The 25,388-nt window shown below is 38.9% G+C and overlaps 1 protein-coding gene and 1 long non-coding RNA gene across 2 annotated transcripts in view; one reads left to right on the forward strand and one right to left on the reverse strand.

Moving 5' to 3' along the window:
- The window catches only part of cbl (Cbl proto-oncogene), a 30,026-nt gene extending 11,647 nt beyond the window's left edge, over nt 1–18,379 (reverse strand). Inside the window, exons 1-5 of the mRNA XM_004075681.5 lie at nt 17,427–18,379; nt 12,120–12,367; nt 2,980–3,126; nt 2,159–2,315; nt 627–748 (exon numbers count right to left, since the gene is read on the reverse strand). Of these exons, the coding sequence (XP_004075729.1) occupies nt 627–748; nt 2,159–2,315; nt 2,980–3,126; nt 12,120–12,367; nt 17,427–17,573 (821 nt within the window). The 5' untranslated portion in view covers nt 17,574–18,379. The remainder of the gene's footprint in view (nt 1–626; nt 749–2,158; nt 2,316–2,979; nt 3,127–12,119; nt 12,368–17,426) is intronic.
- A 5,962-nt stretch (nt 18,380–24,341) lies between these two features.
- On the forward strand, nt 24,342–25,388 carry LOC144981745 (uncharacterized). Its single transcript, XR_013647263.1, has 4 exons — nt 24,342–24,602; nt 24,886–24,961; nt 25,059–25,099; nt 25,183–25,388. It is a non-coding gene; the product is annotated as an uncharacterized LOC144981745 (long non-coding RNA).

Genomic DNA, 25,388 nt, shown 5'->3' on the forward strand with positions numbered 1-25,388 from the left:
ACATGTGGAAAGAGAAAAATCCTATATTTAGAGCCTTTTGGGCAAAAATGATCAGAATTTATGATAAGTCCATCTTTAAAAAGTCACACTATAAGAAGAATTGAATTAAAAACAAAACATTAGCTTCAAGACCTACAAATTGTTCGAGCAAAGAGTGCAATTGGGGTTCCTTAACACACACTTACAGAATACGACCTTGTAATTAAAAGTTCTGCATAGCTATGTTGATACTGGGCATAAAAGTGGAATGACTTCTGTATCCATTAAACCAACAAATAAACTAGTGACAACACTCTAAATTACAGGACACAAGTGCTGCAGTGACTGCTCAGATGTCAGAGGAGCTCGACGCAGGCCCAGCCTGCAGACTGACATCAGCTCACGCTGCACAATTAAGCCATTGATGGAAGGTACCAGTGCCCCCCCCCCCCCCCCCCCCAACTGGTCACATTTAGCCCTCCCAAAAATAATAATAATTTAAAAAAAAAAAAATCACACATGACGTAACATAAGTGCCTGTCTGTGAGAGGTGTGGTTACCCACAACCTGGATGCGTACTATGCTGACTAACACGTAGGAGTGTCTTTGTGTTTGTCCTGTAAAGCATTTGGGTCACTGGGCCTCACCTGCCGGGCTTGTGGATAAACTTTTGAAGCCGAGCTTTGACCTCATCGTAGGTGAGGAAAGCCATGTACCCCGGGTGAGTTACTGCCAAGCTGTTCCAGTTCCGCAGCAATGATGACCAGGGCTATACACACACACACACACACACACAAATGGAAAATATAAGCTTGAGTCATCTATTATAGTAAAGAGTGGAAATACTAGCATAGTGCAACTAAGCAAACTGCACATAAAACATGTTCATCCAGCTGCTAAATGAACATATGTATGATTTACACTGTCAAGTATAAACAAGCTGCCAATACAGATCACTATTTTTTAAGGGATTTGACTAAAATTCAGTTTTAAAAAAAAAAGGTAAAGCCTTTTAAGTAAACAGATCTTAAACTATTGAAGTCAGACTGAATGTGATGGGGGTTTGAGCTTTCAGGTCTCATTCTAAAGTAAAAGGAAGAACAAACAAACCACACAGGAAATGACTAAATAGAAGCTTAAAAAGGTAGCGAGTCATAGGCAAAGGTAAAAAAAAACCTGCCTTTTCTATAAAAGAAGAGAACAAGTTCCCTTTGTGTAATTTATCCTAAATTAAAACCCAATGCTGGTCATAAAAGTCCAATTAAAAAGGTCAGAACTCACTTCCTCTAGTAAGGCTGATGACATTTAGATGAAGGCTTTTTTTGTGTAAGGGAGTGTTCCATAAGAAATGTCTTTTGTCTCAGTGCAGCATAATACAAAACCAGCAAGGAGCATTGTCCCTCAGAATAAAGATTAGACTGTGCAGATGTGATGTTAGAGGCTTTGGATTAGGATTAGCTCATTAGCCTGCCAGAAATATTTATAGAGGTGTTTTCCTTCTTTTGCATCAGCAGTGATCATGTCTGCATTGTGGTTTCATGCATCATATGGTTAAAAACACTTGAGTTAAGCTACTAATAAATATTGTGTTTTGCTTCACATTATCCATCTGACATCTTACCTATATTGGGGAATCAATAAAGGGGAGGCTTAGCTCTCTCCCTTAACAGAAAGCAGGTTTTAAAGTGCACAAAACTAAGTTATGTTAGGGTGAATTTTTATTGACCTAACATATAAACTGGTGATATTTTACCAGAAAACCCTTCCATCATTATTCTGTCTGCTTTTAAGAACTCCGATCGTGTTCTTCTCTGATTGAGGTAGACCGGAGGAAGCTATGGTGCAATTTCCTCCATCTTTCCATTTCCCTTCACAAAGTCCTGTCAAGGCTTCACTTGAGAAAGCTCTTTTCATTGTTTTATCATGGTGAGATTATGAATACTACTGCGCAAGGAAAAAAACAAAACAAGGCAAGGTACTACCAACTTGTTCATCCTTATTCATTTAAAGGGTTATTTCAAGATTTTTAGGTGCTGTCAGGTTTACGGGCAAGAACGTGCCATTTCATCATGACATTTCATCTCTATCGTTTCCGTCCATTACACGTTTGGCTGGTCAACTATAATTGGAGAAAATTATGATTTCATAAAACGAGGTGTGAAACATGCTGCTCTCCTACCTGGAATAATCTGGTGAAGATGTCAAACTCAAACACGGAGATGTAGTCGTTGCAGGTGAGGTCTATGGTGGACTTGAGGGCCATCGCCTCCAACCCAGAGCTGATGGGATGGAACTCGTGGAGAGACTGGCGGAAAACCTTCCAAGGCACAATGGTTCTGTGATTGAATAGGGCAGAAACAAGAGACAGAGAAATAAAACACTGAGAAAACAAATACCCTCCCATTAGGACCTTACATATATTAGCTAAAAAAAAACCTGAATACATATGCAACTGGGATTTTCTGTCACCTTGTGATGAAAAGAGTGCTCAAAAACAGGTTAAGGTCAGGGATCACAAAAATGAATGTCACGGCTGAAAAGACTGCTGCATGATATGCAAATCAACACATTTCTCTCCTAATATAGCATGTGAACATTTGCAAAGCCAAAAACAATGGGATTCATCATGGTGCACATTTGCTGACTGTGTTGCATAATCCATGCTTCTGACTAAAAGGGAAGCCAGTGAATTTCAAAGTAAAACGAGAAAAGAAAGTTATTAAAATAGCCTGCATCAGCAGTGTGCACATGGAGACAGAATATCACAAAAAAACGTTGCTTACTGCCCAAAACCTTTTATTGTACTGCATCACTTATTGAGTCCACGGATGTCTGTCTTTTTTTTTAATAACATGCTGGCATGAACCTTACCAAATCATCTCAAACTAGCTCCATAAGAAGAACTCAAGGGTGATGACACACAATGTTTAGTATGAAAAACCTGAACTGTGGTATTTCAAAATAAAAGATAAATGTCCCATTATGCGTGACAGGTCTTACTTGTCCCCAAAAGCGCGTCTCCAGAACTCTGCTGCATCTGCTTTAGTAATGCGGAAGTTGTCCCCCTGAAACAGGCCATTGGGGAAGATGGCCTTCAGCTCAGCCAGCATGTGACTGAAAATCAGCGACAGTTTGGTGAGATTTCGCCTGTGAAAAGCAGAAAGGCAGAGTTAACCGCTGTTGTTTTCACAGTCTTCTTCAGAACTTCCAAAACAACCGTCAGACGACAAGAACAGAAGTAAAAAGAAAAGAAAATCCCAACAACGAGCAATATTGGAGCTATCCAGCCGTACAGTTTAGAGCCAGATGCCAGCTCGGACGATGAAAACAAAGATCTATTTGTCGTCAGAAGGGAGAACAGCAGGGAGCTTGTGGGTGCTACGTCACAACTAAAACCAATTTGTCGTCTGCTCCTGATTCACAACGACTTAAAGAGATATTCAGAATAGCAATTTTAATCTTATTTTTTTATGCCTTTAATCAATAGAAAAATGCCAAAAGAACTTGTTAAATAATCGACCTCAGCGTATCCGCGTCTGGTCAACCTTTAGTGTCGCTTTAAAAACTTCCTTTATTACCATTTCTAGTATTCTTTTCTTCAGGTGGCATCTCATTTTTATGCATTTGATGGATGAGACAAAAAACAAACAAACATCAAAACACCAGGGACTGTAACTGCTCCAGGAGGGACACCACACCAACTGCTCTTTTTTTTCTTTTGTTGGGGGGGGTCTTTGCATGTTAAGCTGAACAGAAAGAGTCATTTGCTTAATATAGAAGAGATATAACTGACCAAGTCTGTGTCTGTAAGGGCTCCACAACATGACAAGACTTAACACTCAGAATATCACAAGGTCATTACACAGCTTCACTTCTGGATGTATGGCTGGGGTGTGTATGTGTGAATGTGACTGTTTTTAATTGTATGACAAAGAAAAAAAAAGTAATTTTTAAATTTTCTAAGAAAATATGCTCACTACATAATGTTCTGAAAAGCATATTGAAGGAGAGAAGTGCTTCTCCTAGTGGCATAGTATGGGTGAATGCATCAGAGCAGGCAGTAAAAGTTGTTCTGTTTAGCGTTGTTCTCCACACCAAAACGCCGTGCAGTGCTACCCTGAGTTGATCAACGGCACCACGAGGGGAAATGAGTAGGACAGGAAAATGACACAGAGGAAGTGAAGAAATGAAGAAATGGGAGGGACGTTAGCCAGACAGAAGAAGCCACACACAAAAAAAAAAGGCGACTAGGAAGTACATTCACACAATGTCATCGCACCACTGCAGCACTGTTCGATGCATCATACTGAGAGAGCATGGCAGCACAGAGGGAGGCTGTTCCTGGCTGTGGGGCAGACTGAATTGGCATGCATGAAAGAGTCGACAGCAAAGGAGCCGTTTGCTGCAGCTGCCCCACACCAAAGCACGGCACACACCCTATGAGAACAGAGAATAAAGGGGGGTTGGACTGAGCGAATGAGGAAGGACAGTGACAGAAGATGGAAGAATTAGATTAGTTAATGGAGACAGACTCAATGCCTTTCTGAAACTTTTAGAGTAAATAGCTGAGAAAAGGTGTTTTAGAGTCAAAATTCTCTATGTGTGCAGCCAAATGTTTCATCTTTCACTGTGCTTTTCCTCATGTTCTGCAGCAAAACATTAAGGCATAAATGATGAATGCAGCAATATTTATCATTACAGCAAATGTCTTACTATTTCCCAGAGGAACCAACAGGGTAGTTGTCAAGTTTCTCATGAAAAGTAAGAGTGCTTATTTTCCCTCCGCTGCATTTGTGTACTTTAATCAGCAGCTATATTCTCGGCAGGAGGCGAGCCTTCATTTGTTCTGCTTCCTGCCGGCGCTGACTAACTGAGCCTAAAAAGCTGCAGTCTCATCCATCCTTCTGTCAGCCTTGCTTTCATTCAAGTTCGCACGAAGACAACTTTCTCGTCAGTCAAGTCTGGGCAAAAGAAACCCCTTCAAGATTTACATCAGTTGCCATTTTCTTCATTTAAATTATTCATATTAATACATCACTACAAACTCAATCTCACCACATAAATTAAAGCTTCATTCATCAGAGAACAGCAACATAAGTCTTCATTATACACTTGGCTACAAGAGATATAATCTAAAAAGAAAAGAAAAAAAATCTATTGTATTAGAATCTAGAGAAATCAATGCTACAAATCTTTACATCGTCAGTACCCGGACCATTAAGGTCGAATAACGCTCAATGCCTCAAAGCTTCATGAAAAATAAATGCCGACTAAATGAAAGGAGTGAGGAGCCAAGAGGCTTGATTTTTGCCAGTTTCCAAACGCTGATATATTCAAACACGTAGGCCAATACCCACAAACTCTTTGATATTTAATGTGTAATTAAATCTTTATTTTCATTTACAAAAGTTGTCAAAAAAAATTCACGTTTCAAATTCTAATGAATCTGACCAAAAACGGAATCAACACTAAACCAAACAAGAGCACAGTTCAGAGTCAAACAAACTACATTTATCCTAGTTCAAGCCTCAGGAGTCACTTCAGTCCAACTCAGCTTTTAAAAACAGGAAAAAAACGCCATTAAAGACAATAAACCAAAGATTGTTTTCACTGTCTGCCAATACGTTTCTTAAAAAATTAAATCAAGAATGGTTTCTGGCACTTGGTAACTATTGGGAAAAGCCAATGTAATCCACAATACCGACTGTCTTTAAACTGGGATTTTGCTTTGGCTGTATGTGTGCACCAACACTAAAGGCATGCAAATCTTGGCAGTTAGGCAGAACTCCTCAGCACCGGGAACTGTGGGTACATGTCCAAACTGCAGGTTTGAAGAAAAAAAAAAGGAAAAGTGTGAGGATGAGTCTTATGTGCAGTTGGTAAGTATATCTGCAAACCTTTTATTTATCTACAGATCCCAATAACTGCATAATAAAAAGCATATATCTGCAAACAAAGAGTGTACAGCCCTAGATAGTAGAATAATTACTGGACTTAGAGCAAACAGTAACTACCTGAAAAGTCTTTCTCTACAGCCAAATTGATCAATTTACCTTTGGGGGTTAACGCCATTGGCTGTGAAGAAAATTGTAAATAGATAAACCTAAAACCTGCCTGATTGCCATGAGATGATTAACACATAAATTATATCCTTAAATGACATAAAAAGAACTTCTCCATCTCTGCTGTGTGCAGTCTGGGCAGTGGCCAACACTTTAATTGCCAACCCCTACAACTGTTCATGCTATTTAAGCTATTGTGCCAATAGCGAGTGACACTGCAGAATGAGGTGCTCACTACTGTAGGATGGTTTAGTAAACCAACATAGACACTCATATGTCCTTAGTGTCACTGTCAGGGGAAAATTTGTCTTTTTCCCCCCGAACACTAGGTTTTTGTCCTCCTTCCCCCTCGTTCAATACAACGACCTTTGACCTTGCAGCTGGCTGCTCCCTTCCTGTTTCCTGCTGTCTTTGATAAAGTTACACAGCAAGCCAACCCGCACCACACTCTGTTAATGCAACGCAGCACAGCTAGTAAAGGTCAGTTTGGCCGACTCACAAATAGCTGTGGCACTGTCATGCAGCTTTATTATGTTTTCTACTCAAGACAAATCAAATGCTATTCAAATAAATACAGCTAGTCAACAAAGCTACTGCAGACCTCTATATTTAAAAAATTAAAAAAAAGCTAAGCTAAGACCAGGGGTGTGTTACTGCAAACAAATTCACTTTCTGTATTTTAAATTGTTTCAAGAAATGCAAGGATTTTCATTTCAGGTACTGCAGATATTTTCTCTGCGAGGAACCATGCACACCAACAAATGTGAAAAAAGAAGTCTAGAAAAACAAAAATGGCAGCCGTGGAGCAGGGTGAGGGCGGACAAATTCTGATAAGAAGATCGCTGCTTTTGTACAAGTTCTACAGAAGTCTCACTGTTTATGCATATGGCTGTAGGTCCCCACTATAGTCTCATCTGGAGGCACATCTGGTACATTTGAAACTAATGTGAGCTGTGGTCTAAACAAAGAAATTAGGTAGCTGACACCTCTAGGGGCATTGATTCTTGTTTGCTTTAATATAAAAGCAACTTTTTTATGTCCTAATACATTCAGATCAACCTGCAAGTCACACTTTTCCCCTCCATGCATAACACAAATCTCCATTGATTGTGCAGACACTGTCAATGTTCTTCTGTGTGCCAATACATATTACTCAGGGTTTGTTGCATTGTCGTCATTTCCAAAAAGCGGGGTTACATTAAACTATGTTTAAGATTAATTGCAAAATACTGGCAATGTCAGTGCAAAATCATGGAGTTTACTGGATTTGAAATAGTTTAGTGCTGCAAGACCACACTGAAATTATTGTATTATTGTATTCTGTTTAGACTTTTGAGCCCATAGTAATTATTATCAAAGAGGATGTTCTTTTCCTCATGTGCCAATAAGTTTATATTTTAAATTGCGACTGCTTCAGTGAAAAGTAAGCTTTCATTCCGCAACTAAACCCTCCTAAAGCCCTCTAAAAATAGATCTTTGCAAAGCAATCGGACCAGATGTTTTTAGCATAAATTTTTAAAGTTCAACTTTTAACTGTACATCTGAGTTCTACATAAGTTGTCTATGTATAAAAACAAAAGTGGCTTGTATGCCAAAATGGTATTTGCATCATTCTAATTATAAAAATCAAATAGCTCAACAGGTATACACATTGGTTGCTCCCTGCTACTCGCATAACGTAAATAGCCACAATACTCTGTTGTTTGTGTTTGAACACACAAACAGCACATATCTACACACAAAAGCCTCAAGCTACAGCAAAAAGAACAAAAAAAAAGGTAACTGAAACCTAAACACCTGAAATGTATGAAGTGTGAAGCCTTTACTTAATTTACCCCACTGATAGCCATTTGGCTGATATGCCAGCAATTAAAACTTGACCTCATTTACTTTCAAGTCCCAATATCAAACTCTGTCTCCCACTTGTAGTGGTGCAGAGGCATTTCATCTTTTAACTTTGTCTCTCTTGCTTTGCACAAAACCCAAGTGGAGATTCCGGTAAGAAGGAAGTAGAGATGTGAAAGTTCACAATGGCTCCCACACAAACAAGACATGGACTTTGATTATTTACCACAAAAAAGACACAACTCTTCATTGTGGTTTGAATATTGCAGAATGGTGTAAAGGACAAACTTAGGCCATGCTGGCATGATTTTGATTTAAAAAAGAAAAGCTGTAATATTTCGTAAAGTTTGTTACAGATCAGAACAACTTCACAACTGGGACATACAAGCTGTGTGCAGAAACAGCCACACAACTTTTCTTTTAATAATGTTTGTGAAAACTATATTTTTCCATTAAAACTCCAAGCTGCCGATAGGAGGATGAATGATTTTCATGCAAAATTTTACTTCTTATCAGTTTAATCTGACATTAGTGTAAAGACAGTAGTAATTTTCCTAACAACCACAAAGGATTCTGTAATGATAAGATGTATTTGCAGATAGTCAAAGTTAAGAACTGGTTTCTCAGGGACAAACTATAGATCTTAGTTATTGCTAGATACCTTTATATACACTGGGAGGTCATAGCTTAGGGTTGGTGAACAAAACTTGAAATCAATGTTTTTTAATTCTTTCAGATATCAGATGTAGTGCGAGAACATGAACCGTTTGTCTTTTCAGGTAGTGTAAAAAAACGTACTAATCAACCAACTTAATGCTATATTATATAACTTTTTTAATCAATTTGAGGTTCATTAGGCAAGATGTGAGTGTTGTACCAACCAAAATGAACTCTTATCATTATATCTCATTTTGTTGAGTTGATAAAGAAAAAAGCAACACAAAGGCAGTCAAAGCTTTTTTGTGTTTTACACAAAACCAAGAACATGTTTATGTTGTTGTGTAAAGATTAATTTGGTCAACAAAATGTATCTATGGTCAGAATGTTTTACAGCAAGCTTAGTGAAATAGTAATTACAAAAGTAGGATAATCCTCAGGCATAAAACCACATCCTACAGACTTGCTCACATTGCAGCTGCATTACCCAGAAGCCAAAGAGATTAAAAATTTCCTGTAACTAACTGAGACAATCAACAATGGTCAAGATACAAAGCCGAAGTGGCCAAAAGGTTAAGAGCAAACAAGAGATGTCTCTGACCTGATGGAATATCTGAATAAAACCAGAGTGGAGAAAGCCTGAATGCACATCGATAAACCACCTAATATAGAGTACAGCGCTTTAAGACTGTGCTCTGTGTAATCTATTAGGGATGTTTATTTTACTGACCTGCTTTGATCATTTTACACTTAAATAGAGAATTTGGATGAAGAAGTTTTAACAATCAAGTAAAAATAAAAAAATACTTAACTATTAGGTGAAAATTAGTTATTCTACAAAGTTTGCTGAATGAAGATGTAGTATCTTCAGAACTACTGAACACTTCTGATCATAATGTGATTCATATTTAACTTAAAAATTACAACAAGAACAAAAAAGGCTTTCTTCCAAAATCCTAATTGTAGCATGAATATGATGATAATTATTCATGGATATATAATATCAGTGCAATTACTTCTTAGTTTTGGTTGTTTTTGAGAGATTGTTATATTTTATTTTTTACTTTTTCCTGGAGCTTGCACTGGAGCAGATGGTCACTTGGCAGTCATTTCACTGTCATCTCTTTCAGCCGCACGGACAGGGACGTTCTCATCAAAAAGAACCAAAAATGCCCAATCTTTTTCTTTTGAATTGCCTTTGTAGATTGTTGTTTGAGTGTAGGAGACACTTACTGTTAGTTTTAAATACATATTTAAAGTTATTGACCCTGGAAGTCAATCTGTGAAACTCTTGCCAACTTTACCAAACTGTTTTTGTGTGCCTCCAGCTCAAACTAGCGCCGCATTCATCTGCGTTTCACAAGAATAAAATGCTGTGTTTCGTTCATGATATGAAGACTACTACAAGAGTATTCATCTGTAATAATAGACTTAAAATATAAAGCGCTGATCATAACATTGAGAATAAATAAATATCCTATCCCTGATCAGGACGCAAAATCCTATTTTGACTGAGTCTGAAACCAAATGATTGGGCCAATTTTAGATCATGTTGCAGGTAAATAATACAAAACCCTTTAATCCAACAAGAAATCCTACAACTATAGTCCAACCCAAACAGATACTTTTCTATTTTCCTTCAAAAAGTTAAAATAAAATACAACAACTACGTTAACGTCAGACTACTGTTGCACAACTTAAAGGAGCAGAAATTACCTAAAAAGGAAGAACTAATAAATGCAGTTTCAAGGAAATGGTGTTTTAGTTAACAAGGCAGTACTGGGTTGCGATTTGATTCAGTTTTAAGACAAGCTGAAAGAAAATGTTTCACACTTGGTTGGAGGAGACAGTAAAAACTTAGTAAGTACCAATTTCTGTGTTGCTCTCTAAATTAATGTCTCAGTTGAGAAGCATGTAGGGTTAGAGGAGGAAGTCAGTGAGGCAAACGAGGAGGAAGAACCGACTGTTGAGTCAATTATAGGCTGTGTGGTTAAATTTTTATATTTTTTCCTCACATGGATCTCAGTATACTCTCACTTTCTCTTGGTATTAAAAGATAGTAATCCTTTTCTTTTGGATCCCTCTGTTTGTATTAACATAAATTTCATATCCGCAACTTTGCTACTAAAACCAAACAAAATCCAGTGCAGTTGCTTCACAAATAAACAGTTTTATTCTACAACATCCCCCTGCTTCATTTCTGGAATAATCGGTATAGTTTATCACAAAGTGAGGGACTTGTTGAATAAAGGGTCTCTAGAGAAGAGAATACAGAGAAGTTTGCACAGCACATAATGCAGCACATCCACCCACGCTCAGTCTAGATCTCTCATGACGAAATTGGAAGCATAGCTCAAAACTGAATGTACCAAGCAACAAGCCATGGTGCTGTTCTGAGTCATTTAGGTAAAAAAGTACCAAGCACTAAATCTGATTGGAGTAACAGAAAAAAGAAATGATATTAGCTTTCAAGCTGAGGAAAAACTGAGGAGTTCAAATATTCTTTGTACCATAAGATACCATTTCATTGTGACGGTTTTATTTATCTGACTTGAATGCTACGACACGACTCTTTCCACATACTAGTTAGTTCCCAGCCATCCGAACATCACTGGCTGATTCTACAGCATTCTTAAGTGGGCTGAAACCATTGGTTAGTGCCACAGACACTGCCTTCTCCAGTCATACAAAAGCAGTCTTTGTATTTAATGTGTGTGTTTGTGTGTGTGCATCCGCACATTTCCTCTGTTTCAAGAAGGAATTTCTGTTTCAGCAGCTTCTGTGCAATAAAGTAACTTGATTGTGAAAATAAAGGTGTCACTCAACAAAATATCACTACAGCTATAAACAAACGAAGCTGCTAATGATGACGGCAGCGCATGCTAAAATGGAAGCTTCCTCTCACCACGGGTGACTTTCTATTCTGTCATTGCAGCTATGAAAGAACAAACTGAGGACTTGACTTCCATATGACTACGTATATATTTGGGCTCGACTGGATAAACCTGCATAATTTTTTCCAATAGTGTTTTGTGATAACTTATTTGCTGAACATATAGCACGGGTTGAAACACGTGTCACCCAATACTAGTTAGCCCACCCTGAGCAAGTGGTAAAATGTTGTGGTTCCAGATGATTTTCAGTATCTTCAGGTTCCAATCTTCAAGCTACATTTGAGCAATGGCAATGGTTTCTGCTCACCTATTTCTATAGAAAAACACCCACAGCAAGAAGAGCATGCAAATGTGACAGCTACATGACAAAGTTAAGGAGATGGTAGAGATTAAAAAAAGAACTGAAGTGGCAGACAGCTGTAGCTGTAGCACCATTGGAACCACAGATGTTGACATGCTCAATCAAACCACAAAACGTCTCTCATTGTGTTTTGGCTCATCTTCATCTGCAACCATCCAAGGGTCTAGGAATGGATATTTTTCGCATTGTTTCTGCACAGGCATTATTCATAACAAACACCAAATGAATTTAGGCATCAATCTGACGATAAACTTAAAAAAAAACAACAAAAAATCAAAGTGTGTAGACTAAAAAGAGCCTACTTTTTCCCACTTCACTGACCTGGGTTGAGAATTTTCCTCATACATTCGCTCCTTGCCTTCTTTAAACAAGCTGATGGTCTGCTTGGTCTTCTTAGTCAGGTTCTCCACGAAGACCCGGAAGTACTCATTGTCCCCTAGTGTCTCCATTTTGCCGTCGTAGCGTGACAGGATGGTACGCAGGTGCTGGTAGGTGTCTGGCAGCAAGTCCAGGATGTAAGGGGGGCTGTTCTTCAGAGCCAATTTGGGGTTTTGGCACAACCGCACCACCTGCAGAGACAGATGAGGCAAAGGGGATGAGATACAGATAGCTTTTAGAAGTGAGCTTTGAGGAAAACAGGTGAAGCGAAGACAGAACAAATGTCAGTGCTTTGTTTTTATTGTACATTGTTCTTCTCACATTGTATATTGTAAAGCTTTCTTTTTAAAGTTAAGGATGTGGTACAATATAACAGCACCCAATAGTATCACCTTAAACACAAAGCATTTCCTTACAGAATGCAGAACACCAAGGCTTGAGCTTTCAGTGCCATGATAGTCAACAATGAAACACATTCAATGCACAAACTGAACAGCGAAGATACTCTCCCTTTTTGGGGTTCATTTCAATTTTTGTTTAAATTCTGAACTTTGCAAACCCATAGAGGAATTTTTAAAAAACGATTTTTTCTTCATTTTTCTGCTCCCCGACACAGATAGATTGGTCCGTCAACATTTTAGTATAGGCCGTCGCTGCGTTTATTTATTTATATATTTTTTAGTTCCCCATTTCAAATCGGCACATCCTCTTTTTTTTTCCTTTTCCTATTTAACATTTGAATACGGCTGCTATGCAAATTTAAACAGATAACACAGACTGTTGCACAATGTGATCATGCTCTTTCAACAAGAGATGGTTGAATTACTACAACTAAAAAAAAAAAGAAAAGTGAAGAACAAGGTTATGTCTGATGTCTGGTCAGAACAACTGGACACATTTGGCTAAGCACATTTGCACGAGTTTGATCTTCAGCAATGTTCAACCAATCTCTCACTCATCTCACTGCGCTGTGTAATTCCCCTTTAAAAAAAAAAATCCTGCATGGTTGCAGTTATTCATTACTGGATGGGTCAGTGTCAAGACTTCTTTGTTTAACAGCAGGGGTACATAACCTCAGCTAGCGGCCGAACTGTTGCATGTCAGCAGCAGGATATGGTTCATTCTTTGTAGATCGTGTGTAAGAAAGAAATACAGCCGGAACTACTTTACAGGAATGTTGCTGTCAATTTCCTTGCCAGTCATTTATAAAAGTCAGGACTTTGGCATTGTGGGGAAAAAAAATTAAAGGTTAAAAAACAACCTTGTGTTGATGACTTAATATTAAGTATCAACACTTCATGAATCAAAAATAGACTTTTCTTATTAGTAGTCTTTTTTTCCCTCTATAACCAACATTCAAACATAAAAAGGCAAACTATCTCCAATGCCCCTAAGATTAGCAACCAATACTGAAGTATGGGGTAAATGGCAAATTATTTGAATACCATCTTTACTTACATTTCTCTAACAAGCTCATGTTTTCTCAGTTGTGTTAAAATTAGTCCCATAAACCAAAATGCCCTTTAGTTAGAATGCTACATTTGGACATGTTGCACTAAAGACCATTTGTGACCGCTGCACTCAAACCTCATCATTAGCACATCAAAGGTTGCTAAAATAAATGTCAAACTTCATAGTTTATTTTTAACCAGAACTAAATTTAAAACAGGTGACTTTGGTTAAGGTCATTACACCTTCTTGGCGTCCATCTCCATCTGAAGCAACTGTTCGCTGGGCTTTTATAGGACCAATTCAGTTTAGAGGTCAAATGTTTTTCTGTTTTATAATCAAATGACCACTTGATGACACTGGCAAACGGCATTTAAGGATTACAATTATAAAAAATGATCTTACTTTCTTTCCCCAAATACAAGTGTTGTAAGCAAAGATAAAGGATATAGTCTGAAATAGACAATATAACTGATGTAACAGGATGCAAAAACTGTTATAACTTAACATGTCCTGAGTTTCAACTATTTTAGTCTTAAAAACACAAAAACCAACCACCACTGGATGCATGTTGGAACCCAACATTGGGCTGCTTTACACAATGTGAAGAACAAAAACAGAAATGATGAGCAGAGGACAATTTCTGAAATCCTAGAAGACATATAAAGGTGCTTTTACTTTGCAATATTTCAGAGGATCAGCATAGATCAGAGGAAATGCTGAAAACATTCACACCTTCAATTGGTTAACCCAAACTTACACACACAAACACTTAGAAGAAATCCATTTAAGGACTTCGTCTTTTGACAATATGCGTACGTAACAGATAACTCATCATTTTTGCTTTTCTGGTTTCAACTTTGGGCTTATTTTAGTTGAAATGCACGGTGTGTAGACATTTACTCTCTTTTGCTCTGTCTTCAGTCCATGTGTGTCAGCACTTACATTGAGGTGAACCCTCCCCAGTGAAAATGTGTAAGCAAATTGAGTCCCTCATTCTCACAAGCATCAAAGTTCTGGTAAACTTTGACACCTGCTAAAGTTAGAGATAACCAATCCTGGTAAGGAGTAAAGCACTACATCAGAACCAAAATTTTTACTATAAAAGTGTGTTAAGCCTTCAAGTGGGCCCTTTTTAAAGCTAAAGGAAATCCATAAAAAAACAGCACGGGAATTGACGTTCATATGACAAAATGAAAAAAAATAAAAATGACTAAAGCTAAATAAAATAGAACTGAAAAAAAAAAGCATTTTAAAGTTTTGATCAGGCAACAGGACGACTTTTGGATTGTTATCCACAAACAACTTGGTCCAATTGAATTAAAGCACCTTTCTGAGTGTCAGACAAACACACCCACTTCAAGTGGCTACAAAACAATTACTCAAACATGAATCTAATTTAGAATTTAGAACATAACAAAAAAAACAACAATTTCTATAAATTGTTTGTTTGGCAGTCATACATGTTTGTCTTTGTTTATTTTTTTAATGTAAACAAAAACAATGGAATGGGATAGATCACCACTATATTTAGCAAAGCTCCTTAACAGATTTGAAAACTTTTGTCCTGTTGTTTGCTAATACATGTATCCTTTTTAGGAGAAAATTGTAGAATTTCGAAACCAGTACAAAACATTTTTGATACCATTTTAGAACAAACACCTGTTGGCAACATCTAAAAAAAATAAAATTAAAAATGACTGGGTCAAAGAATTGACTACATACAGGTTCTTTCCACTGACAAAGCACTGTGGGAACATGTGATGGTGGTTTAAATGAAATGCTGCAATTTCAAAAGTTTTGACCCTGACTGGCTTAATCTTTTGGTCAGAGGCCACAACTCCGGAACGCACACACAAAAAAAACCTGCAAAAAAATTAAGAGATTAAATGCTTTCTAACTACAATGACAAAGTTATATCTGAGTCTTATGACTCTTTTAATTCTTCTTTTAATTCCGTTTATTAACATATATAGCTATAGATATATAGATGCAGATATTCCACCTGGCATGCGTTTTACTTTTAAGGTTTTGCTACCTCAAAAAACATTTCATATATATAAAAAAAGAAAAAAAAGCATGTTTTAGCTGGCCCACTTTAATGTCATTGCATCTAAAGATTTAAACCATCCCTACATATTAAAGGCGCAGTCCTGAAGTCAAAGCTTCACTGCCTCTAACTAAAACTGCCTTTCTTTCCACTTTTTTCCTATGTTGGTACATTTTTCGGACACATTTATACCTGCCAAAGACCAGCGTTTCTGCATCAAGCTCCTGTCCTTAAAGGTTAATGAGACGAAGACATGTTCACATCAGGGAAATTCTGTCTTAGCTGTGAGCAGGCACATCTGCCTCTCCTGAAATTGCTGTTCTGCAAGACGTTTTAGGAATGACAGACTTTTTTGGGGCCGTTCTCTGATAGTGAAAAGGGTTTTTATTCCCAACGTGGATTAATAGTGTACTGTATATCAATTCGGTACCAATACAAACTACAAAAGTAAACCTAAACTTTACAAAAAAGAAAATAAGCTTTGTGCAACAGTATGTTATGCAATATTTATTGATTATTATCAGTCAATAGTTAAAAAATTCAAAGTGTGCATAGATGCACACTGGTTTTTGGTATGGTATGGACAGCACTACATAAGATATGGGAAAATAGACCACAATGCATTGCGTTTGAACAACTTTTGTGAAAAAAATGTATTTTTTTCAAATAAACCATCAACGTTTTCATCATCAGAACACAGGGAATTCATATTTAGTTTTCATAAAATACTCGTATTGATTAGGTTTTCACTTCGTGAAAATCAGTGACGTCATATTTGCTGTTTTAAAAAAAAAACGTAAAACCCAGGGCACTGGATAGTCCCACGCTATTTAGTTTTTTTAATAGTTAGGGAGTAGAGAGGGAATTTGGACAAAGCCATAATATTTCAAACATGGCTCGGATTTTTACTACTAACGTGAGTTGTGACAACAATTTTAAATTAAATATATATATATTTACAGTTTAATATTTGTTGCACAACAGATAGTTCATCTTTTGATTGTACTAAGCCTAGGCTTTAAGGTGAAACAACGTCAGTGACAGAGCACGCTTCAGCTAGGAGAGCAGAGACACAAGACGCTGTTTAATTAGACAGGAAATTGGAGGTCAAACTGCTTTTGACTTTTCTCCCCGAGAAGTAAAACCGTGAGAGATAAGTTTCCCTCGTCAAGAAAGAGCACAAGTTACACGGACACGCTCCGTTTTGCTCAATGATTTGACATGAGTGTTTAAAGGCTGACCGTGGAGACTTTTCAGCAATAACTAGAAGGGAAGGACTTGACTAAGCTAGCAGCAGTCAAGTCAGTGCAATGCCACTGCTGCTCCCACTAATCTGCATTTGTGAAAAGTCTATACATATATTGCATGTATATTCAACTAGCAAGTGTATTGAACACACTTAATTGGCTGGATAACATTTGGACAACTACCTTTAGCCCCGGGTTATTAGACCCCCGTGCACTAGTGTTCACGTATTTCTTTTGTCGTTAGGTTTGTGGTAATGTTAGTCTAAAATAGAAACAGAAATAAGGCGTAAATTGGAGAATTAGCTAAAGTGAGCTAACAATATTTTAACTTAGCTAACTCAACATTAGCATCAGACAGCGAAGATTAGCCATCTCGTTGCTAGTCACTAGCTGTGTTTAGCCCATTGACTGTGTATGTTTCTACAGTCTATGATTTAGCCGAAGTTGCCCTGGTTAAAATGAGAGGCGTCAGCTAATAGGTAGTTAATATTTTGCATAACAAACCTTGTCCATCAGTTTCCAGCATTTCTCCACCGTCTTCTTGTCAACGGCCCCCGGCTGGTGATGGGAGTGGAGATGGTGATGGTGTGGCTGGAAGGCATCCTTCATCATTCCGATAATCCCTACACCTTTTTTCAGGTTCCCTGCCATGTTCGGGCTCGGCTGGGGGGGGTCGACCAGAACGCCAGGCGTATGGGCGAAGCAGGGAAGGGGTCCGGAAGACCGAACCGCCGCCTGGAGAGTTAGAGCGACCCGGCGACGGTGATCTCGTACCCCCCTACAGCGCCCGAATGGCGTATCCTAGCCAGGGTCCGAAGGGGGTAAAACGGGGAGGGAGGGGGACTACCCAATGAAGGCTCCCATTGCGAAAATTAGCACCGGTTTGCCCTGATAGTACAGTGTCCAGATTGTGGGTGAAACAGTCGCGGCGGACACTCACACACCAGCAGCCTCGCGCTCTCCAGCTAGCAGCCTCGCGCTCCTTCTGCCCCTTTCTGCAGGGACCAATGCAGGCTAATTAGCCGAGTACAAGGCTCGTCCCCGCCGTTAGAAGGCTGTAGCGCTCTTTCCCCGTCCAGAGGTTCTTGTTTTCGACTCGTGCGCACCTTTTACTTTTGACTACTGCCGATGTCGTTCCTCTTTTTTGCGAGCAGCAGCTCTTTTCGCTTGTGCCGCGTCTTGACGGGAAGTTCACGGGCTGTGTGTCAGCCTCGCTCTGCGGGCTGAGAGACTGACGACAAACACCCCTCAGGGAGGAGGAAGTTACACTTGAAACTGCGACAGTTTCGCGACTCAAAACGGGAACAAGGGTGAACAAATAATTGTTGGTATTAAACATTGCCCAGTCTTTTCTGCTGGCCATGTGACGTGTAGATGCGGCCTTAGCCTTTCCTGTACGTCCCCTTCCGTTCACCCCCTTTCCCCCCTCCATTCACGCCTACCATCTGACCGTTCCTGAAGACACTCTGTCGTCTGGGCTGCATTTACACAACATCAGGAGGCTGCTTTTGTTGTAGAAGACACACTGACTTCACAAAACTAACTCCTACACTGACCAGGTTAAGGAGCCACTCCAATGAAAAAAACATTTTTGGTGATTTGAACATGTTCTTCTAGCTTTTTTCTCAAGCTATTGGGAGAGAGTGTACACAATAGGATGATGGGAAATCATTGGAGGCTTACTTCCACGCCAACTGTCCCACCTGCAACTTTTTAAGTTTCTGATTGAATTCCTGCCACTCTGCAGAAACTATGTCCTAGAACAGGGCTGGCCAACTCTGGTCCTCAAGAGCCCCAACCCTGCCAATATTTTCCAGTTCTCTCTGATCAGCTCGCTGCTGATTAGCTGACTCAAGGAATTCCACATCCTGATTCACTGAACATACCTGATTACTAGGTAGTCAGCATCAAGCAGTCCACGGAGAGCCGGAAAACAGGCAGAGTTGTGGTTCTTGAGGACCAGGGTTAGCCAGCCCTGTCTTGGAAAAAGACAGGTTATTTCATTTTGTCCAAGTTATAATAATTAATAGAGCACTTGGAGCACTTTTACAATTGATCAAAATATGACTGGAATGGGACTTTAAATTATCATTTCCTCGGCACGGTACAGTCTAGTCTAGTCTGGTATTGTGAACATTTCCATCATAAAATGGACCCATTTAGCTGGACCGGACTGTACCATGTTAGGGCCTGAGTTGGTTGTAGAAATGTAAAAATGGAATGGACCGGTTAGGGCAGAGCTTCTGTTGAAACCCGTTGATTGGCTGAAGGTCATTATGACAAAAGAAAGCGGCTGTATTCCTCTTCGCCATCCGCAATCTTCTCTCAAACAACATCAAATGCTTTGTTTATATGAAGTACCAAAAGCCAAGTGGAAAAACTGCTGGATGACCTCCATTGTTGTTGGTGTTAGTTGCACCCCGCATGCACCATGACGGTCCGACTTTGAGTGGAGACGAGCGTTTCTGAATCGCCTGGATCATTCTAAACCGGAAACAAGGTTTCTGCTTTTTCTGAGGGGTGTCGTTATTTCTTGATCAAATTGGACCTTGGACTATAACTTTTATTTTTTAACCATCCCTTTACAGCTTGATAAAAAAGCTAATAGTCGACCTCCACCATGTATGTGTTCCACATCCTTGATGTTTAACTGTTTTTAGAAGTAGCTAATAAACCAGTGACTGTCAAAAATGTGCACTAGTTGATTAATTCTATTGTTGTTTCCTGCTTTGCTAGAGAAACAGAAGGAAGGCACTAGCTGACCAGTGAGATCCAACATTTCTACAAGTTCAATAGTAAAGCCCTTCTACACCTGAGGCCCATAGTTAACTTGTCTGACAAAAATGTCCACTGGTTTATAAGTAAAACCCTTCCTAGATGTTTCCTGATAACCACTGACAGAAAAACCACACTTATTGGCTTTTTTGGTTAATAAAAGGGATACCAATGAAGTGATGTTCATGTTACTTTTTTTTCTACATGTATGCAGCACACCATGCAAGAATCACTAGTTTGGAACTGCATGTCAATTAGTGTGACAGATGCTAAAAAGGAGAAGGAAACTGAGCTTCCAATTGGCTATCCAGCAAGACTCCTTTGGAAACCAGGATCAACCCTTTCAGTACCATCTTTTTGTGATAAAAGAAGAGATATAATTATGAGGGGTTAACTAGCAGTAGACCAAAGGCTGGAAAAGCCAACACAGACATTACAACTACCAACACATTGGAATTTGTTCCAAACTTGTATTGTTACTGAACTTTAAAGCAGTATTTATTATTATAAGTTGACTAGAAATAGGTATAGACAAGAAATGTACATCATGGTACCATTATCTGCACCAGACATGTAAGATATTTTTAAAAGATTTTGCAGCTGTGGAATATTACATGCCTTATCTTATCTAAAACCTGGCATTTTGAATCTACCATATTTTTAAACATCTTATTAATTTGGACGGCCAATGCTTTCTTAATACAAAAAGCCGTTTGCCCGGTTGTATTATATCACAAAAGATTTCTCATAGTACACTAAAAGGTTGTATATATTATCATTATTATTTCAGCACAGATGTCAATAAAGAAAAACTTTATTAGTTCTGTTAGTGTAACCAAAAGTAAAAAACTCATTGGGGCTTGGTGGAGAAGGAAAAAAAGATCCTCAACTTCCTGTGTTCTCTGCTACTTTCTTTCCATACTTGAATTAAATGAGGAGGACCTCCACTGAAAGAAACCTAGAAAGTACATTCATCACTCTTCTCTAACTTACAGCTTTTCACACGTAAACAAGTATTTACATGTCTATTCCTAAAAAAATGACAATGAACGATTGACTTAGCAAATTTATTTCTGAATAAACTCCGATGTAGCCACTGTGTCAAACTGTGTTTAGCAGGAAAGGAGTGAATCAACACAAAAAGGAACAAGAACCTGTCCTTTCGTTGTGCTCTATCACTGCTGGGGTCCATCTAGCGACAATGTTAGGTATTACAGCTGTGCATATTCTGAAAACATGTTGCTTAAAGACAGTGTAAAAAGACTAACAATGTCTGTTTTATTGGGTTTTGAAGTGACCATGACAACATCTTTACTTGTGTGCATTTGTCCACAAATCATGAGTGTTTTTTTTGTCTCAGACTTCCTTATGCAGCTTTATTCTCTCTGACGTTTTGGCTTTTGTCTTCCAACTTGACTGTTAAATGACCTCGAGTGAAATTTTGAATGGTAATAAAAACTTTCTCTGTCACTGTTGGGATTCATTTGGAATTTTTATTCCCAATAATAATCTGGAAAATGCATAATGAACTGTTGAAAACAGACTTCTGTTCCTGTGAGACAACCCCTGCAACTTTTCTGGATCTGGTTTTCGAATGCAGCAAAATAGATTCTTGCCTCCTTCCCCGTTCATTAGCCTCCAGTGTCATTTATGGACTAGTTTACCAGTGTACTAGTAGTGCACATTACTACGGTAACTCTTTTGCTTTGCAAATCTCCATGGGAAGTTGTATATGTTCTAAAAAGGCCACCAGTTCCGGGCCATCCATTCTTTGAGGGCTGGTGAACTAATTGCTTTCCAGTTATGCCTGCTCTACCTGAATCAGGTGTGTTTCACCATTGAGGGCCGTGAAAAAGCAGGCCAGTGGCTCTTAATGCCTGGAGTGGGGCACCTCTTCTTTTCGCTGATCTAAAAAAGGAGACTGGGGTGTGTCTCTGACTTTATTATTACCCCTGTGACCCAGTCCTGAATGAGCAATAGACAGTAGATGGGCGGATGTAACTAAATAAACACATGGGAGGTGGCCACTAAAAAGGATGACTTGACAGATACACGTGCTGTGTCAGGAAGAGGTATCTGTTCATCTAGAGCTGCGGCAGGAAGAGCTGAGTAAAGACAAAAGGGAACATGATCTAGTGCAGGGGTCGGGAACCTTTTTGGCCAAGAGAGCCATAAACGCCACATATTTTTAAATGTAATTTCAAAAGAGCCATACAATAATGTAGTGTCTCTTTCCCACACTGAGGCACGGAGACTTAACCTCTCTTAAGGTTCTTTATTCTGGTTACTGTAGACTGCAACAAACGCCGTTCAATTAATTCAGCAACTCCTGAATCTCTCCCGCAGAGACGAGAGCGCTTCTCCCAACTTTATATTCGCTCCTGCCGCGTCAGCCCTCCCATTTCCCTTATTCGGCCCACAGCTGAACCCCATTGGTCCAAACACCCTAACAACAGCCTGAGCGACAGAACTGAGAGCCAATCAGATCTCTGCTTGATGCGTTCATGAACTCCAGAACTTTTAACGCGGCCCAACAGCCATCCAACTCAGTCCGCGACAATATGTTTAAAACTAAATATACAAATGAATGTGTGCATTTGATGTAAATTCAAAACTTTTAAAGTACAATAAGTCTGTGGATTCTTTTTTAATAACATTGTTATGCTGTTGCTAATAAATGATGAGTATTTCTCGTGGTGGTTCTGCTGATTGTCTAGTCTGGTTGATACGTGGTGAGTTTCTGCTTCGTTCAGGCGTTGAGACTTTAAACGTGATCGTAGGTCTGAATGTTCTGTAGATGTGAGACAGACTGCTCACATGCAGACGTGGAGCCAAACACACACTCACGCTGCAGTGAGTGACGGGCAGCAGGTTTTACGTTATTACAATCCCTGCGCGATTCACCTGCTGCTGGTCCCCCTCACCCCCACCCTCTGCTTTCTCCCTCACATCCCGTCCCCGCAACTGCGCGCTCTTTCTCAGAGACGGGAGCGCGCAGTTTTAGGCACGTCAATTCACAGGTTTCCGGCTGGTACAAACTCTGTGAAATTATAGATAATAGTAAAGTGACAATGCTGGCGCTGATTTTTCTCTCTAAGCACCGATACTACTCCGCGCCTCTGGCATCGCATCGCGCCCGAGAAGGACTGGTCTAATGAAAAAAAAGTATAATTAAAGATTTGTCTGCGAGCCACATGTGACCATCAAAAGAGCCATATATGGCTCGCGAGCCATAGGTTCCCGACCCCTGATTTAGTGGATCAGGAGAAGGACAGTCAAACCAGATCGGCAACACAAGCTGGATAACATTGGAAGAGTGTGAGCTGAATCACAGCACATTAAACGCTAATAAAGACATGAAAAGAAAGAAGCTTTTCACAACTTTGACCTCAAGCTGTTTTCTGTTGATGTTCTTGGGACTTTTTCTTTCATTTATTGCTGGTTCCACCTTATTTGAACTCAGTTTGTTTTGTTGTGCAAAAGATCTGACAGTGTTGCATAAAGTTATAAAATTTGACCAGGAATCAGAAATAACTTTAGTTGTAACTTAAAAAACAAAAAACTTTGCTTCATATAAATAAAGGGGTTTGAACTTTTTAACAGGCACATAGCATAAAGATGATGAATTAAATAGCTAATTAAAAAAATGCAGCTTCAACTTATTAATGTGAGAAACAAAAGCATACTTCAGAAAAGTTATTGCTTTTGTAATGATCACAACAATCAAAAAGGTGGATTGGTTTGTTAAGATGCGCTTAATGATGGAGTCATCAGATTGCCTCTTAAGTTTGAGTTTTTGTTCTTTTTTTCTGCACTTTATATTTCTCCTTGGATGATATTGTGACGCACAGGTTGCCAAATGACACAGCAGCTGTCCAACTGGGCTTTTTATTTTTTAAAGCTGATGAGTGTTTGCTAATACAACAAGCACTGTTGGAGAACCAGAATCAGTACATTTTTGGACCATTGCCTCAACTTTTTTTCTCTGCTGAGTTTTTTTTTAACTTTATTGCTCAACCCAGGTGATTCTAAAAAAGGCCCTTGGGTGTGTAGCCCTGCAATGGACAGGACTACACACCCTGTCTTTGCCCCGAAGTGACTGGGGAAGGCTCTCGTCGACCTTTACAGCCCTGCACAGGGCTAAGCAGTGGCACAAGATGGATGGATGGAAACTAAACTTGATATTTACTAAATATGACGCAGTCCTGGACCATTGCAATCATCAAGTCAACTATAATCGTTTGTATATGACAGAGTATTTCAAAGTCAGATGAGTGAACGTCTGTCCAACACCCAAATGGTTACCATATGGATTTTGCTGCTTGACAATAATCTAAAACACACGGACTGTAACTAGCCTCAGTAACACAGACGTACAGCTGTGGCTCAGGGGCTAGAGAAGGTTTCCATTGAAACACAGGAAGTGTTCTTGGTCACAATACTGGAGCCAGAGCTCTTTTTGATGTAAAAAAAAGTGGTGAGTTTTAAATGTTTAAAAGTTTCTCATGAGATTGTAATTATTTTACAATGTTACATTCAATTTACTATGGCCAAAACTTAATATTATATGCTTTCAGCATGTTTTTAGTTAGAGTTATGAACTGTGTTGCAAAAAGAATGATGTTTTCTACATGTTTTTTGTCATGATTTGATTTTGTTGTCTTGTTTTTGGTCCTTGTTCTGTCTTGTTTCTGTTTCCTGTTTTATTTTGAAAGTCTCCTGTCTTGTCTGTTTTCTTGAGTTTTACTTCCTTTGGTCCCCATCTGCCCTGATCGTGTTCACCTGTGTCTTGTCTGCCCTGTCTGTATTTAAGTCTTGTCTCTGCCTTCCTCCTGTGTTGGTCCATTATTCCTGTCCTGGTTGTCCTTGTCATGCCATGTTCCTCGTTTCTTGTTCCACGCCACAGTGAGTTTTGTTTAGTTTTGTCATCCTGCTCTGCAGCGCCTTTTGTTTGTTCATTAAACCCTCTAGACTCTGATCCTCATGCCTCCACCTCTGCGTCTGGGTCCAACCGGCTCTCGAGCCACCCTCCACCATGACAGTTTTTCACTCTATTAATGCAAATTAAAAGATTAAATAAAAGAAAATTACGCTAATGAACAGTTAAAAATATCACATTTTTATGACTTAATGATGTCATGCAAATACTTACAAATTAAAATCTTAATCTCTTCTTAAAAAACAACAGGATGACATAACTTTGAAGCACAATTTAGATTTCACGGGAGGGATGAAGTCATTTTTGGCTGCTCAGATCTTTAAAGGTGAGTGGTAAAGCCCGGGACTGTGCTTGTGGTGGTGCTGATGGGATTTTAATGTGTTTTTATCCTCATTTATCTCATCCCCACTAAACCTGATTAGCATTTGCTCACTCATGAAACCCAATGGAGATACAAGGAGAGGTATTATATTCAGATTTAAAATGGAAAATCCTATCCTGCATCATAACATTATTGACTTTCTTTTTTTTTTCTTATTTTTACAGGAAACTCTTGATGCTCTGACCTCACATCTAGATAGAGATGGAAGATTTTTTTTGTTTAAAATAGTGTTTGATATTCATTTTATGATTTGTTTCTGTCATTTTTTTAGCATCACTTTAAAATGCACAGTTTAGATGAACTTCTTTTTCAGTACTTCAAGAAAATAACAATAATGCTCAGATTTATCATCTGATGGAGTTTTATTGGA

This window comes from Oryzias latipes, chromosome 13 (assembly GCF_053564925.1).
Source record: "Oryzias latipes strain Hd-rR chromosome 13, Olatipes_Hd-rR_3.1".
Classification (NCBI taxonomy): Eukaryota; Metazoa; Chordata; class Actinopteri; order Beloniformes; family Adrianichthyidae; genus Oryzias; species Oryzias latipes.